The sequence below is a fragment of the Lynx rufus genome, unplaced genomic scaffold (assembly GCF_022079265.1).
Source record: "Lynx rufus isolate CCGP_SWC_20201006 ecotype Redwood Valley unplaced genomic scaffold, mLynRuf1.p SCAF_3, whole genome shotgun sequence".
Classification (NCBI taxonomy): Eukaryota; Metazoa; Chordata; class Mammalia; order Carnivora; family Felidae; genus Lynx; species Lynx rufus.
In genome coordinates this window covers 64,662,823-64,681,288 of record NW_025814845.1, presented here as the reverse complement: position 1 = coordinate 64,681,288, position 18,466 = coordinate 64,662,823, and the positions used below count along the sequence as shown (strand labels likewise).

Genomic DNA, 18,466 nt, shown 5'->3' with positions numbered 1-18,466 from the left:
CTAGGGGCGCCTGGATGTCTAGAAAACCAAGCATCTGACTTGGTTTCAGCTTAGGTCATGATCTCACAGTTTTGTGGGTTCGAGCCCCTCATCAGGCTCTGCGCTGGCAGCATGGAGCCTGTTTGGGATTCTTTGTCTCCCTCTCTGTTTGCGCCTCCCCCATTCGAGCTGTCTCCGTGTCTCTCAAAAATAAATAAACTTAACAAAAAAGTTAGAAAACAAATTGCTAAATTGAAAGACACAATTTTAGTGCTTTTGATATGTGCAGCCCGTTTGCCCTTCACATGGCTTGTGACAGTTTGACACTCTTCCCGGTAAACAACACTGAACTTTTTTAAGCTTTTAAAAGTGTAACACCCATATAGAAAAGTGGACAAGCCCTAAGTTGGAACTGCACTATTCAATACGGTAGCCACTAAACACATGTGACTGCTGAGCACTTGAAATGTAGCCAGTCTGAATTGAGGTACACTAGAAGTGTAAAAAGAAACACTCACTTTCAAAGAATTGGTGCCAAAAAATAATGGAAAATGTCTCATTAATAATTTTATGCTAATAATATATTGAAATGATATTTCGGATGTATTAAGCAAAATATATTATTAAAGTTAATTTTACTTGTGTCTTCTCACTTTTTTAATGTGACTACCAGGGAAGTTTTCGTTATATATATTCTTGTATTATATTTCTCTTGGACAACACAAAGTAAGACATAGTATGGCTCCTCAGATAACAAAACCTACCACCTGAGCCATCCACTCCTCATTTGCTTCTCTTCCCCTGCCTGGTCTTCTCCAGCGCCCCCAGCTTCCTGTGCCTCAGTTATACCGGGGGCTCTTAGAACTAATGTAGCACTCTTTGCCACTCCAATTCTTTGCCAGGAATGATCAATAAACTCGATAAAAGTGAGCGTCCACTTATGAAGGTAATGAGGTGGCAGATTAAGACAGTACCGTAAGGTATAAACTCTGAGTCGCAAAGGGAATCATTTGTCAATTGATTTGTTAGGATGTGTAAGTATTTAGGCTTCAGAAATTGCCACTGAGTTTAATATCATTTCCTACCGAAATGTGCACACGGGGCACAGACAGAATACACATACTCGAGAGTCAGTTCATTGATGGAAGTTCGCTATCCTTCTACGCCTCAATTTTGTTTTTCTTTCCCGTGAAGTGAGGATGATGGAGTAAGGCACATAGTTCCAGACAAGAGTAGTCAGCACTTTGTAAACTCTAGGGGCTGAAGAGATTACCAGGAGATTGCTGGGGCTGTGGGAGCAGCTAGTGGCTGTTTTCTCTCACTCTCCGCCTCCTGAGGTTTGCTCACCCTTCCCATCAGCCCTCCACTTGCCCTTCCACATATATTAACCGTACCAAACACACCCTAGGTACACACAGCTTTTCATCAAATACAAATGCCATTCACAGGTTGGCTCCCATTCCCAATCCCTCCAGGATAGAAGCAAAATGCAGATAAGGAGGAGGAAAAAGGCCCTTGGGTAAGCATACGAATCTTGCTTGCTTCTGCCCTGTTGTTGGCTTACATCTTGTCCTTTGGATCACTTTTTCATTGGACTCTGCTTTAGCAAAACAATAAGAGAAGATTTTTTAAAAACAATAAGAACAAAACAATAAGAGAAGATTTTTTTAAAAATTCATCTTAAAGTATTTTGGGCTCGATGATATGCTCGGACATTTGGAATCTGGCCAAAACCCTTGCTTCATTTCACTGTTGCAGGCTAAGTGGCCTCTTTTGGGAAGACATCCAGGTAAGAGGAGTTAAAGCAAATAAACATCTCTGTTCCGACCTGTCTTCACCATTCTTTTGTTGTGATTGTATTATGCTTAGTTGTGTGAGAATAATGTTTCTAGTTCTTCAGAAGCCTCTACTCAGAGTTTTTATAAAATTGCATTGTGATAAAGAACAAATATAATCTTTTAACAAGGAAAATGAAAGTTCTCTGTAAAAGACTTCCTCCCTCTAAATTTAGAGAATAAGGGAAATACCTTGTTGAAAGAGAGTGAACCAAGAATTGAAGGAGCACTATCTTTTTTCCATTACTGTTTTGACCTATTCAATGAACTTAAGCAAAATTCTTCTAAGCCTTAATTTTGCTGTCTGTGAATTGGGGACAGAGTATTCCCCTTTCTTCCTACGTTCATTTGGACATTGCAATAAACTAATGCAAAAGGAATTAATTATGCCTTGGGCTGCAGTGGTCTTCACTGACATTTGAAATTCCGTTCTAACTCCAGATTCTATGGTTATAAATAATAAATACTTTCTCTTTCCAACCACTGTGTTTAAATACTCTGGTAAAATCTAAAGACTTCTTTCTTTTTTTTTTTTCAACGTTTATTTATTTTTTGGGACAGAGAGAAACAGAGCATGAACGGGGGAGGGGCAGAGAGAGAGGGAGACACAGAATCGGAAACAGGGTCCAGGGTCTGAGCTGTCAGCACAGAGACGCGGGGCTTGAACTCACAGACTGCAAGATCATGATCTGAGCTGAAGTCGGACGCTCAACCGACTGAGCCACCAGGTGCCCTTAAAAGACTTCTTTCTTATCTCACGAAGCCAGGCTATAATTTTTGCCTTGCACAGACTACCAAGAACCTCTTTTCTCTTTTTATAGTCAAAGCTGAGCACATAACTCTTAAGGTCTTTCTACCTCCCCTCTCTTTGTCCTATTACCCAAGGATGAAGCAAATTGAGAAGCTTTCAGGGGTGCTATTGGATAAACAAAGTTGAGTAACCTTCCAGCAGCATTGGATGAGCCAGAGACTCAATGAACCCCCTTTTGGTTAAAGAAACTATTGGAACTTTGAGAATAAAACAGTTCCTTCCCTTCTCATCAACAGGATGAAGCCAATACCTGTAAAATGGCAGATTTCTAGTGAAAACATAACTATGTCCTGAATAGTATGGTATAAAAACATTATGATCTTTTTTTAAAACAAAGGGGCTTATGCACTACATAAATTTATTTTTATTTTATTTTTTAAGTTTGTTTATTTTGAGAGAGAGAGAAAGCACGAGTCGGGGAGGGGCAGAGAGAGAGCAGAAAAGAGGGAATCCGAAGCAGGCTCCACACTGTCAGAATAGAGCCAGATGAGGGATTCAGACTCACGAATCGTGAGATCATGACCTGAGCCTAAATCAAGAGTTGGACACTTAACTGAGCCACCCAGGCACCCCTATAAAGTTATTTTTATTTTCAGACTAGTTTTCCTATCAAAAGCACTACTTCCCAGAATAATTTGTCTGCTCAAAGTTTTGAAAACATTGTCCGCGAAAAACAAAACTGAGTATAAACTGAAAGTCTATAGATACCACTGGCCCATGGGTACTGATAAAGTGTCATTAATAATATCAGCCTAAATGACATTGGTTGGTGCCCTTGATAGCTCACCCAGGACCTCCAGTCTCTGGACACCCTTCTTCTGTCTCCCATCATAGGGCGATCAATAGGATGTGTCCCCCATGTGTGCCTGGGTTTGGCAGAATCTGCTAGACAATGCTTCTCTTTGCCTGGGCACCAGAGTCTCTCTTGGGATTCCACTAAGCACAGCCTGTACCTTAAGCATTTCTTCTCCTATGGCCAAGTACATCAGATTCCTCAAGGAACCAAAATCACTTCCCCTCCCTTCCTGTGACACACTGTTAGAGCACTCCTCAAACAGTATTATTTGTGTCTTGGTATTTTGCAGAGATTTGGTGAAGTAGCTTTTGGGTTTTTACTTACTGGCTTCCTGCTCTCTGTAAGTTGGATATGAAGGCTATTAAAGAATGAGATGGGGGCACCTGGGTGGCTCAGTCGGTTGAGCGTCCGACTTCGGCTCAGGTCATTATCTCGCAGTTCGTGAGTTCGAGCCCCGCGTTGGGCTCTGTGCTGACAGCTCAGAGCCTGGAGCTTGTTTCAGATTCTGTGTCTCCCTCTCTCTCTGACCCTCCCCCGTTCATGCTCTGCCTCTCTCTGTCTCAAAAATAAATAAACGTTAAAAAAAATAAAAAATAATAATAATTTAAAAAAATTAAAAAAAAAAAAATGAGGAGGCCAGAGAGATTCAGGCCAAGAACCAGCCTTCTTTCATACTCAAGATTGCCCCTCTCCTCTGACAACAAGACTTCATCTTGAGACTGGATCTCTCTTTTCTTGATATGAATGCTCTCCCAGGAGATTTCAGTAACCCCCACCAGAACGTTCAGGTTTCCCCTCTCATTCACTCAACAAGCCTGGATCTCCTGCAGCAGGCACATCTCAAACACAAGCGAAGATTCCTACTAAGTGAAGATTTCCTCTTATTTTCATGGAAATCATCCCAGACCAACCCCAGGGATTGAAATTGAGGTGAAGAGGTTGTGGGTTGAGGATGGGAGCAAAGTAGAAGTCAGTGGTGAGGATGGTAGGGGGGTGGGGGTGAGGCATAGAGGGAGGCTAAGTTTTCAAGAAGGCGCCAGGGTGCTTTGTCTCTTCACTCAGGGTCTGTGTTCTCTCTGCAGAATGACATCTTCGAGTGGTCCAGGGACCACCGAGTCCACCACAAGTACTCAGAGACCGATGCTGACCCACACAATGCCCGTCGGGGCTTCTTCTTCTCTCATATCGGGTGGCTCTTTGTTCGCAAACATCCAGATGTCATTGAGAAGGGGAGAAAACTTGACCTCACTGACCTGCTGGCTGATCCTGTGGTCCGATTCCAGAGAAAGTAAGTGAACAGACACCATAGACTTGTCCCTCGGGGACAGGACCAAGAGACAGAGCACAATGGAGTGCAATAATACCCCCAAGTAGTTCTCCTCATACCACTTACTCTCTTATTAGGATTTATCTCTGTTTATTCATTTTCTTTTGCTCATTAAGTCTTCCCTATTTACACAATTGTTTTAATTTTAATTTTAAATGGATTTCCTTTATGCCCAAATGTCATTTCCTTCAGACCAACCCACATGACTGATTTCATGGAATCTTTTTCTGTAGTTCCCTACTCCCCCATTAGAGTTTCCCTGGGGTGGTGGGGAGGGCGGGGAGAACTTACTTCATTTTAGTGATCCTTGACTCCAACAGCATTGGACTCTATCCAGGTATACTTCTCTGTTCTCCTGGAATTCTCTTATAGTGATGGCTCTCTTCCCCTGACTCCTAGAAATGTTACACGAGTAGATTTTCTGCAGAGGAAATGTGATCATGTAACAGAGAGCCTCAAAATGCTTGTGTGCACTAATGGTGTTAGCTGAGCGTATTCAGCCAGTCAGCATTTACAGGATAAATCTACTCTCAACAGGCATATGGAGAAAATCACTTGTAATTGTGCTGGCAGATAGAGTGGCTATTTTTCACCTTTACCAGGAAGCTGGCATAGACTATGTCCATGTTGGTCTGGATCTGCAAAGTTGGCAACTATGAGAGCATTTATAAATGGGCTTTTTGCCCCAAAGTAATGAATTTATGTGCAAAGAGAGACAATTTATGAATTACACTCTGGCTAGAGTCTTGATATAATATGGTGAAAACGTGGTTACCAGAGGCCATCTCCACTGACAAGCAAGAGTCATATTTGAGACCTTATCTGAATAGAAACTCCTGAAAACAGAAATGGAGGCTGTGCCTTTGTCTGACACAAACGATTCTTGCATGAAAGGAAGTATGGCTTAGAATTGTGCTCACTTTCCCCCCGGCCTCCCTCTTTACATTGGAGTGGGCAGCAGCACATAGTGAGAAAATGGCGGACCGTGGAGATAGACTGCCTAGGATCAAACTTTGTGGCTCCTCCATGTGCTAGTAAAGACTGGCTCTTGACCATTATCTCCCACAGTTCTTATGAGCACATAATGGAAAAAAAATGTATGGGAAATGCCTGGCTCATAGTTAAGAGCTTAGATCAGTGATTATTATTATTCCACAGGCAGTTGCTAGTTCAGAGGACTCAGTGTGTTTCCATCCCCTGCTTCTGTTGGTTTCTCCAGAGGGTCACTGTGTGCCTCAACACAGCTCTTTCTGGTGGACACACCCAGTATCAGTAGCCAAAAGTTCTCTAGCAGAAAATAACAAGAGGTTTTTGATGAACAATTAAATGATTTATTCGTTTTGATTTTTCACCATAAACATAAAGTCTTAAAAATCATTAAAGAAAATCTGCAAAATTCAGAACAGTGGAAAGAAAATAATTCAAGTCCTAACACATAAACACAGCCACAATTAATAATCTGTAGTGTATCTTTCCATATTTTGTCCACATATCTGATATATTTCACATGATGACAAGCATACTGCATATGTAATTTTATGTCTTGCTTTTGAACTTCAGATTATGTTGGAGGCACCATTGTTGAAGGCTGTGTGAGTTCACTAGTTGAGTGTCACGGTTTATTTAATGATCACTCTGCAGCTGAATATGTGTGTTGTTTCCAATTCTGTGATATAAATGATGTTGCTATATAATTAGTAATGCTTTGGGACAATCAGGCCTTAGATTAATTTGAAGAGCTCAGATGAGAAGGCAAAGGATCTTCTATTTTATTAATGAGAACTGGGCTGAGTATAATAGTCTGGGTTTCTCTCACCATAAAAATGGAAGATCTTTTTCCTTAAAAATGTGGTAATTTGATTCATTAGATTTGTACTCATGGCACTTATGTCCAAAGACTATTTCTAAATGCAAGCAGAAGAACAGAGACTATTTCAGCATGTTCCCTAAATAGTTACCTGAGAATATCTTTCCTCACCAGCCCAGTGACCAAAGGGGGTTGTAGCTATCCATCCACTCATATCATCCAGTCATATCATCATTTCGTATATACCATTGAGCTCCTGCTAAGAATTGGTGTTGAGGATACAACCTTCAAGATTGGCGGCTGTATCCCCCAGATTTGCAGACCAGCAGGGATCCCACAAATAAATGTACAGACAGTTATACCCTCGTGAGAGAAGTATTGTAAAAGCGTGCCACAGGAACACAATACGGGCTGGTGAGGGTGAGGGAGGGCCTAGGAAAGAAACTAGCTTCTAAGCCAAGACCTGAAAGATGACAAGAAGTTAGATGAAGATGGGGGAAAGGATATTTAATATATCTGTCGATACATAGAACTATATAGAGCCATTGAACTTTAGAACAGGGAGGGACTTTGTAAATCATTTAGCTCATGCCTTCCATTTCTCCTATGGGAAAACTAATAAACAAAATATAGATAGAAGGTTGGGGATAGAAGTACTGCCTTGGTCTTTTGGGGCTGCTATAACAAAAATACCATAGACTAGGTAACTTAGACAGCTACATTTATTTCTCACAGTTTTGCAGGCTGGGAAGTCCAAAATCAAGGTGCCACAGATTTGGTGTCTAGTGAGAGCTCTCTTCATGCTTCATAGACAGCCTCCTTCCTGCTGTTTCTACACATGGAAGAAGGGGGGAAGGAGCTCTCTGGGGGTCTCTTTTGTAAGGACACTAATCCCATTTGTGAGGCCTCCACCCTCATGACCTAATCACCCCCCAAAGGCCCACCTCCTAATGCCATTGCACTGGGAATTAGGTTTCAACGTGTGAATTTTGGGGGGACACAAATATTACCCTGTGGCAAGCACCTACATCTCAAATTATTTGCTCCGTGTTCTTTTGATTATACCTTGCTGTTTGAAAAGGGTTACAACAGTTCTCTTAAGTGTAGGTGAGTACTCATGTTCATTGGTAATTATCCAGCCTGGAGAACACAGAGATCCATAATCTGAAATAAGGCTTAGAATCACTGCACTAAAGGAGAGAGCTTCCAGAATACACAGAGGTAGTACAAGGGTTTGGATATTTTCAAGTCTGTGAAGCCAGCTTTATTGGTTCTGCCAGTCAGACTATATGGAGGCAACAGATTCCTTAAAGAATGAGTCCTTGCACTTGGGGTGTAAGCTGGAGGAGGGATGGACCCTGTCATTGGCAGGACTGCCACATCAAGTCTAAGTCCTTGCTACCCTTAGCTGAATGGGAGACTCCTTGCATAACAGAGATTCGGCCCTGGGTCACTTTGATAGTACACCTTATAGAGTTGATCTCCTTGTCAGAATCCCCACCTGCTCCTCTATGGTTCTCTGAGGGCACCAGGCTCTGTTCTGGTTTTGATCCCCAGGGTTTGTAGCTAATTCACTAATGTTAGTGCTGCTCCAGCACTAATATTGCAGTTGGTTGATAAACTTGTGCTCAGCCATCCTCATGACAGTTTACCAAATAAAAGCTTGCCTTGTCAGAGAGCCAGGCTTGATCAACTTTCCATTATACAGTATAACAAAAGAGAGAAGATAGTGGCATTAAACATAACAGGAGGACAACACAGTTCAAGCTATAATTCTAGACTTTTCCTCTAAAGAAAATTTTACCAAGGCTATGATAACAAGTAGTTAACTGGACTGCTTCAAGTTTTGCTCTGCTGCCTGGTTGTGAGTGACAAAATGGCAGGCATTAGGAGGTGAGAGGGAGAGAAGCTAGTGGTATCACATTCAGACTTTGGCAACTGAGCCCTGCCTGAGGTTCTATGCCTACAAGAGCTGTGCTTTTCCCTACAGGGTGAGGAGATCACAGGGCAGAGGCACATACCACCTGGAATCTTCTCCCACTTGTATACGTTGCCTTGGGCTCCAAGGAACCTAGATTTCCCTGTCCAAATGGCTCTGAGCCTACTTCCAGAACCTACACTGGCCTCTCCAGGGCTCTGTCCTCCTGGTAGAGATGTGTACACCCTAGTCCTGAACAGTGGCCAAGAGGCAGTGTTAGCCTGGAGATGAGTTTGGCTGTCCATAGAAAGAGGATAGAACTAGGGGTGGAAAGAGAATGGGGCAGATCACAGGCTAAGGGCCTCCACCTCTGTTCCTGGTCTGGGCTCTATGAATATCAGGGTGAGCCTAGAAGGGGGCCACTCATAAGACTGGCAGTAGGTCTGTCAGTTAGGAATTGTGTTTGGCCAAAACAGAATAGAAGTTTATTTCCGTCACATATGAAAGAATTGTGAAGGCCCAGGTTATGGTAGCAACAGTGCCAGTTGAAAACCAGATTCTTTGATCTTTCTGCTCCACCAACCTTAGCATGTGACTTTCATTCTTTCATTTTAAGGTCCAATGTGACCACTGGAGCCCTAATCAGAAGGAAGGTGAGGGTGAGGGGTAACACTGCTCACCTGAGTCAGTCACCTATAAGGAGCTTTCCCAGGAGCCACATATAGCCTATCCACGCACCTCTCATTAACCATGTCAGGAAATGTAGTTTCTTGGTTGATGCCTTACACCCTTGCATCAATTCCTGGTTTTGTTCCCATGGAAGAAAGTACGAATTGGTATGAGGTAGGCTCTCCTGTAGGTACTTAATTACTTAAGCAAAATAACCAGGCATCACAAGTGGCTCAGTCTGACAACGTTTTCATTATAAAGCAAGTGAGTGGCCTTTCTGCCACCATTTTCTAAGCAGAAACTGGAATCTCACATCATTTTTCCGAGATGGCAGAATGAGGATAAAAATCCAGAGGCTGTTCTTCCTAATGCTTTGCTTATCCCATTGATTCCCATATTAGATAAGAAATACCCTTAGAAGTAGCATGCAGACAATGTCATGTGTATTTTTGAAGGAGTTAACAAGGATACTAAGCCAGACACATGAAAACAAGGTCCTTGCCTCATTGCCATAGTATGGGATTAGCTAAGAGAAAAATGGTTGGAGTGATTCAGAAAGGTAAAACACTTCTGTTTTGAAACCCTGGAAAGGTATGAAAATGTGTAAATTTTGCCTTTCCAATAAGATTGACACTTGAATGGCTAGAATCTATTTAAGACCTCCTTCACTTCAATTTCCCCCTGGTCTGTTATCATTAGTCTTTTTCTTTCTTCAACAATAGCATCACATCTCTCAGTGACATCCTCCTTTTTGTGTCTTTATGTCAATCCTCTGTCCAAACCCCACATGTATTTCTGTGTTGGTGACATCAAATTGCCAGGGCAGAGCAGTCAGACAAGTCTACAATTGACTTATTTTCACTTGTCTATCTCATCCCCTCATCTTCCATGTGGGGGATCCCCTAGGGACTGGGATGAGTCATCTGGGAATTTACAACCAACATAATCCCATCTCAGTTGACAAAATCCATTGCTTTTTCATCAGGGTTCCTGTGGGGCCCCCAGGGAGTCTCTTTCTATTCTGAGTCCATTTTCCTTGGGGACCTACCCTACTTGTTGCTAAGTTAATAGAACAGCTCTTCTCTAGATATTAGTGACGCTGAGTGGCTGAGTACATTCAAGGCCTTAGTTGGTTAGTTGCAATTTGTGGAAAACTCTACAGAAAATGATCCCCAAATGAGAGGACCTGGATGATGAGATATTCAAACATCTAGTCATGTGGGTGAGATTCGGGGACATGGAAGCAGTGCCTTTTAAGCACAACCACCCTCTGCTACTCCTTTGCACATCAATTACCCTTAGTTTGATCACTGCCCGTCTCACTTGGGTCCTTAATGGTCCTGCAACAGTAAAACCAAACTGGCTCCAAGGTGAACATCACTTGTTTATGCTATATGCAGATCCCAGCTCTTTGGTACACTCTGTGCCAACTCACACCTTAATAATGTAAGCCATGAGAAAATGAACAACTCAGGAAACAACAGATTTTGGTGAGGATGTGGAGAAAGGGAAACACTTTTGCGCTGCTGGTGAGAATACAAACCAGTGAAGCCACTCTGGAAAACGGTATGGAGGTTCCCCCCAAAATTAAAAACAGAGCTACCCTACAACCCAGCAATTATGCTACTAGTTATTTATCTAAAGGATACAAAAATGCTGATTCAAAGGGGCACATGCACCCTCAATGTTTACAGCAGCACTACCAACAATAGCCAAATTATGGAAAGAGCTCAAATGTCCATCAACTGATGAATGGATAAAGAAGACGTGGTGTATATATACAAGGGAATATTACAAATATTCAAAAAGAATGAAATCTTGCCATTTGCAGCAACATGGATGGAACTAGAATGTATTATGCTAAGTAAAATAAGTCAGAGAAAGATAAATATATGATTTCACTCACATGTGGAATTTAAGAAACAAAATAGATGAACATAGGGGAAGGGAAGGAAAATTAAGATAAAAACAGAGAGGGAGGCAAATCATACTCTTATGATACTCTTTTAAATACAGAGAACAAACTGAGGGTTGTTGGGTGGGGAAGGTTGCGGGGGTGGGCTAAATGTGTGATGGGCATTAAGGAGAGCACTTGCTGGGATGAGCACTGGGTGTTATATATAAGTGATGAATCACTGAATTCTACTCCTGAAACCGTTATTATACTATATGTTAACTAACTTGGATTTACATAAAATTTAAAAATAAAAACAAAAATAAATAATGTAAGTGATGAGGCACATGGTGTTTCTCAGGATTCAGCTTTCTTCTCGTTTCTGCATATATCACTTTTCATTCAAGAACTATATTTTGAGCACCCACTATATACCAGAAATTGTTCTAGGTGCAGGGGATGGAACAGTCCACAGGAGAACCAGATTCTGGAAAATATTTGCTCCCTCTTTCTAGAGTTCCCCCACTTGGGTTTGGGGATGTGCGAGAGGATGCCCCCACCATACATCTGCCCCCCTGCCTGACTGGGCCTCTCTCTCCACAGAAAGATACTTTTGCTGCTCCCCTTTCCATTTCTCTTGTTACTCAGTCCCTGTTCCATGAATCTGTTTTGGTTCACTTCCTCTTGTCTATTTGCCTCTTTCTGTCCTCACAGTCTTTGTCTCTTCACCTGCCGGAGGGCTTTGTTCCTGCCTTTGTGCCCTTCTCTGCATGGGTACATTTTCCCTCATCAGTCACACTGTGTTCTCCAAGCCATGAAGTTCTTCCTCTTGCATAGTTTTATTAGAGAATAAAAGCCATTTAGCCAATTGTTCAGGCAGACTTTTTCTTCTTTTTGGAGGGAGATGAGGAATTTTTGTCCTCTTGTATTCTTTCCTCATGTCATGATCTTGTTCTGATTTATTCTTTCCATACATTACTTCTGCATGTAAATATTCTCTCTTCATGAATCTTGGCTTCCATTTCTGAGGGGTAGTCTATCTTTGGTTAACAGCTTGAGCCCTGGAATCTTCTCTCCCATTCTGTCCTCATCTCAAATCATTGCATCTTGTCTTGGGGCTGTGAAAGTTTTGAGGATGAAATAATTTTTCTTTGAATAGTGTTCCCTGCATCCAGCTGTAGTTGCCAGAAGTTAAAATTATGAATCTCTAAGTTCCAAGGAAGATGATCAAATCAGCTAAAGAAGTGTAAACTGTATTTAATTAGATTCCTTTTGTTAAAAGTCAATGGAAGAGGTACAACATCCTTTACTCTTCTTCTTAAACCTTTGGCCTTTCTAAAGCAACTGATTGCTATAGCCAGAGAACCAAATTATACTCTGGGATACAAGACTGAGATGGTCCAGTATTGAAGCTGTAGCATTAACACCAAAATTTCCCTATTTTAGTGGTTAAAAATTTAGGTGAGAGAGAAACCAGTGTGGCATATAATTCAATGACTAATTTTGACTTTTTAAAAATTTCCAGGTCAAAATGTTATTTGTTTGCCTGTGTAAGAGGTACTTTTCCTATGAGAACTTTATGAAAACTTCCTCTCTCTCTCTCTCTCTCTCTCTCTCTCTCCCCCTCCGTGTGTGTGTGTGTGTGTGTGTGTGTGTGTGCATGCACATAAAAATACATCAACTGTATTGTCATTTTTTTTTTCCCCACACTGACCATTCCATTTCTATGTGAAATTCCCCTGGCAAGATGAGGAGACAGTTTCTCAAATGTCTGGAATCTGAATACATCATTGACTAGCATGTTAGACATATTAACTAACAGGTGTCAGTAGATTCTGGAACTGCTGTTTGTAAAGTGTTATCTTAGCTTCATTGTTGATGGCAGCGAAGGTGACTTCATGCATCTTTGATATACTTCCGTAGTCAATAATAACTACCATTTACTAACTGCCTATTATGCACTTACATTGTGTCTTTTCACACATTATCTCTGATCCTTTCAATAACTGTATCATGTAGATGATGGTATCTGGATTCTGGACTTGAATTCTAAATATTCTGGCTCCCTGTGGCCTCAATTAACCATGTCAAAAAAGAATAGCAGATGTTTGCACTAATTTATTCTCTCTAGTAAAATATTCGTTGCTACCAAAGCTGCCAAGAAATCTTAGCTAAGTTTTAATGTAAAAATTAAGTAATTATGTAGTAGTTAAGGCAAGATTAAATTTTATGAAAGACATTTTTGTGGAAGTATAAATTCTCAGTAATACTTAGATATCATCAATTCTTGGCTCTCTTTTGAGACCACGTAGAGAATAATCTTTTAATATTTTCTTGGAATAAAAAGTCCTTCAGTCATGTATGTGGTTCCAGCTCCAAGGCTTTATCCAGTAGGGAGAGAACCAATACTCTTATAAGAGGCTTTTATTTAATACTTATTTATTCTCTTAAAAGTTAGATGTATTACCAATGGATTATGCCATCAGAGAAAAAGACCGTTTTTGCCTTTTCATTGTCTCTTTTTTATGAGAAAGGTAAAAAAGTGGAGAAAGATTTTCATAACAGAAAACTTATCTTCTATTTATTATTTTCTCCAACAATTACCTTATAAAATTTTTCTAACCTCAGAGCTTGGGATCCAAATACCACCTTTAAAAAATAATTAAGATAGGGGCGCCTGGGTGGCGCAGTCGGTTAAGCGTCCGACTTCAGCCAGGTCACGATCTCGCGGTCCGTGAGTTCGAGCCCCGCGTCAGGCTCTGGGCTGATGGCTCAGAGCCTGGAGCCTGTTTCCGATTCTGTGTCTCCCTCTCTCTCTCTGCCCCTCCCCCGTTCATGCTCTGTCTCTCTCTGTCCCAAAAATAAATAAACATTGAAAAAAAATTTAAAAAAAAAATAATTAAGATAGAACATAACAATAAAATTCTCTTTTTAGTATAAAATATCATAAAAGTTAATTGTAGAAAATTTAGAAAATGCAAGTAAGCTTCATAAAGGATAAAATCATTTGTAATCCTTCCACTTAGAAAACATCAGTTAAAATTTTGCTGTATATCCTTCTAAAGTTCTTTTTAATGAACTATGCTCTGCTTTCTTTTTACAAGACTTTATTTATACCCTATATATTATTTCAAGGTAATTAAATAAGAAAAATATATTTAATATTTGCCTTCTTTATTTCACCTCTAGCCTCATGGTTTTCTGTGTGTGTGTCCTAATTTCCATTTGATATCATCTTTCTGCCTGAAGAACTACCTTTAACAGTTCTTGTGGCACAGGTCTATTGGCAATACATTCTCAGCTTTGCTTATCTGAGGTCTTTATTTTATCTTCATTTTTGAAAGATATTTTTACTGGACATAAAATTCTACATTGGCAAGTTTTTTCTTACAGATTTTAAAAGATGTCAATCCCTTGTCTTATGCTTTGCATGGTCTCTAAGAAGTCTGCTGTGATTCTTCTTATTATTCCTCTGCATGTGATGTTTCTTTTTTCTCACTGTCTTCAAGAATTTTTCTTTGTCATTGCTTTTCAGAAATTGACTCTGATGTGTCTAGGGTTTTTTGTTTTTGTTTGTTTATTTTGCGAGGAAGCAGTTATCTTGCTCAAGATTCTTTGGGCTTCTTGGATCTGTGACTTGTTTTCTTTCATAAATTTTGGAAAATTCTTGGTTTTTAGCTCTCCAGACTATTTTTGGCCTTGTTTTCTCTCTCCTTCCACAGGAACTCTAATGACACCTATGTTATACCATTTGATGTCGTTCCACAGCTCTTAGAGACACTGTTTTATTTAATTCACTCCTTTTTATCTTATATTTCCATTTGCATAATTTCTATTGACCTATCTCCAAGTTCACTAATTCTTTCCTTAGCTATATCTTGTCTGCCAATGAACCCATCAAAAGAATTCTTTATCTCTGATACTGTTTTTTAAGTATAGCATTTGCACTTCTATATCTTCTCTCTGATGATATCTCTTATCTGTTCATGCATATTGTGCATTTTTTCACTAGATCTCTTAAATGTGTTAATTATAGTGAAAGTCCCTGATAGTTGCAACAGCTGAATCATCTTTGAGTCTGGTTCTATTAATTGCTTTATCTCTAGACAGTGTTTTTTTTTCCCTTGCATTTTTATGTGATTTATAATTTTTAATTATATGCTGGACATGTCTACAAGAATAGAAATACTAAGGTAAATATAATTTATGTTTAAGAATGGCCACACCTAGGGGCACCTGGGTGGCTCAGTCGGTTAAGCGTCTGACTTCAGCTCAGGTCATGATCTCACGGTTCGTGAGTTCAAGCCCCATGTTGGGCTCTGTGCTGACAGCTCAGAGCCTGGAGCCTGCTTCAGATTCTGTGTCTCCCTCTCTCTCTCTCTGCCCCTTCCCCACTCATGCTCTCTCTCTCTCTCTCAAAAATAAATGAACATTAAAAAAAATTTTTTTTAAATGGCCACACCTATTCTTCTTTCAGGCCATTAATATGGGTGAAGGGGATGGGAAAAGGTGGAGGTTGAGTCAATGAGTTAGGAGTTAAGTTAGATTTGGGTTTAGTGTACCAAAGACTTTGGTGGAGAGCTGCTATTATCAAATGCTTAGAGTAGACCTTGGAGTACCAGAGAGTATTTCTAAGTATTAATGCTTTTGCTTTCAGCTTTCAGCTGTCCTTGCATACCTGTGCCACAGAGGACATCTCTCTCTGTGGTCTTTCCCTTATCTGAACTAGGGGAGACTTCTATTGCTTGCTTGTCTATGCATGTCTTAATGTAGGGGGTTGGGATTTCTTTGCTGTCTTAGTCCCATATCAGACTTAGGCAAGCTCTGTGCCTGAACCTTGGGGTTAATACTTCTTGAGCATTTTTTCATCTTCCCCAACAATAGGAGATCTCTGCTTTGAAGCAGTGCAAGATCCTGGGCATAAGCCAGGTTTTTGCTTCCACCTCTGCTTCAACAGCAATGACTCTGCCTATGTCTGGGAGTGGGGGGGAGTTTCCTACTCCTCCCTCAAAACAAGCAGGTTTTGTTTCTCTTGTTCTTCCAGAAGTATTGGACTTTTGCCTAGTCTTAGAGGCAAAAGGTTTTCTGCCCTCCCCCAGAAGCTTAAGACTTTGGCTTTGTAAGAGAAGTCTCTGGGGAAGAGGTCAAGGCTTTGTGCTTGTCATTTGGTGGCAGCTGGTCACATCCTGCATGTCTATACAGTGGAGAGGAGCTCTCTCCAATCTCCTACTTTGCCTCTGACTTTTTTGTGAACACTTAATGCAGGTCTAGAGAAAAGACCTGGAAGGTGAGTGCAAACTCCCTTGTGTCTGAAGCTCTAAGCTATTCCAAAGTGACAAATTAGCCCACACTTGGCCTTTAAGGATTTTAGCTAAATTTTTAGCTAATTTCTTCTCATCTATTAATATGGTGGCCCCATCCTTCCTTATGCTCTGCCAAGTGAAGAAGTTCATGGATGGGCTTACCACTCTTTGGAATTCAATTCACTTAGTGGCCTTGTGACCTCAATTGTCTGATGGGCTCTAGAAAAGTTATTATTTTGTATATTGCCCACCTTTTCTTATTGTTCTGATGGAAACAATGTTCTCTTATGACTTTCTACATCCTAAGTGGAAGAAGAACTCTGTGTCCTGTTTTATAGGACCTACAGTTTTTGCCTAATGGAACCTGTGAAATCTTTCCAGTTTTAGTGCCTACTTAATATTTCATTGTGAAGACAGGTCATTAATTCTGATGAACATTGAAGGATTTTCACCTTTTTTATCATTAAAACAATGGTGAGATGAATAACTTTATACATAAATTTTTTATCATAGCTATGATATTTTCCTTTGGCTAAAATCAGAAGAGCTGAGTCAAATAATATGTAAATTTCTCAGCTTGTGATACTCATGGTCATAATGGATTTGCAGATCTTTGATTATTAGTGAGACTAAATATGTGGTCATGTGTTTTTTGCCATTTGCCTTTTAGAGGGGATATGCAGTTATTTTCCTCACAACTCCAAATCCACTGTTGGTCAAGGACAAAGGTACTATCTTTTCATTTCCTTCCTCCATTTTTTTAAAAAAATTTTTTTTTTCAACGTTTATTTATTTTTGGGACAGAGAGAGACAGAGCATGAATGGGGGAGGGGCAGAGAGAGAGGGAGACACAGAATTGGAAACAGGCTCCAGGCTCTGAGCCATCAGCCCAGAGCCTGACGCGGGGCTCGAACTCCCGGACCGCGAGATCGTGACCTGGCTGAAGTCGGACGCTTAACCGACTGCGCCACCCAGGCGCCCCTCCTTCCTCCATTTTTGTTGAAGAAGAAAATCTAACAAAGTGAGATGCCAAAGCCCACTTTCCTACCCAGAATCCTTCTGCCCTTCCTGGAACAGGAAGGTAGAACAGCCACAAATGAGTCTGATGTCTATAAGGCAAATTAACACATGGAACATTTACATATTTCTTGTTCCTACTATCCCTGGTACTCTGAGCTGGGATATATTACTTGATAAGTAATAACAGTCATTTTAGTGCTGTTTTGCTTCATGGAAGACTCTCTTTCTAAAGAATCTAGCAACGACTAAGCTAGAAAGAGAGTAATATAGGAGAAGTTGTTTAAACAAGAGGAATCTGAAGGCACAAATGCATATATTTAAAGTAAGAAATAAATTGTTTACCTGGAAACAAATCCATTACTTACTGTCCAACTTGTAGTTCTTGCCATGAAATGATTTACGAGGTTAACATCCCTATGACAGCTATTTTGTGAAAACTTTTAATGAGGCTGAGTCCCTTTTTAAAATTGAAAGAGTATGATTCATACATATTTGTGAAATTCAAGTGCATTTTCTTTGTTACTGATGCAAACTGCTAATGGCAGTATATTATGGGGACCCCTTGTCAGTTGACAGTTGAAGTGAAAATATTGTCTTCAGTAATGAATTTGTTGATAGCTGTTCTATTACCCAAAATGAATATTTAGATTGTTCATGTGCAGGTTGTCATGTCAGAGCTATTAGGGGGATTTTTCTTTGACACAATTTATTCTAATTCCTCACTCTTCATTTCACCATGTTATATCTTATTGAACATGTCAAGGTATGATTAGGTTGAGAGATAGGTTTTGTTACAGCCACACTTTGCACAGGAGCACCGGAGAAATTACACTAAACAACCCTGGTTAGAATTCTCGACCATTTTCTCTATTCCTTGTTGGTACAAAGGATTTCCAGAGACAAGGAAGGGTCCTTAACCAGGAGGCTGCACTGCAAGATGTTTTGTGAATTGCATCAAAAATACATATTGAAAAGTAACCCTTTCAGGGGGTGTCCTGTTTGGCTTCATTATATACTCACTGAAACCACCCTTCAAAGTGCCTCTTAATGCTGTATGCCCCTTCTGGGCCCCTGCAGATATTTGGAAGGTCAAAAGAGAAACACACA

The 18,466-nt window shown here is 40.4% G+C and overlaps 1 protein-coding gene across 1 annotated transcript in view; it reads left to right on the top strand.

The window, feature by feature from the left end:
- Positions 1–18,466, top strand: part of SCD5 (stearoyl-CoA desaturase 5) — a 152,694-nt gene that overhangs the window by 109,238 nt on the left and 24,990 nt on the right. The window contains exon 3 of the mRNA XM_047091707.1: positions 4,504–4,709. Coding sequence (XP_046947663.1) covers positions 4,504–4,709 — 206 coding nt within the window. The remainder of the gene's footprint in view (positions 1–4,503; positions 4,710–18,466) is intronic.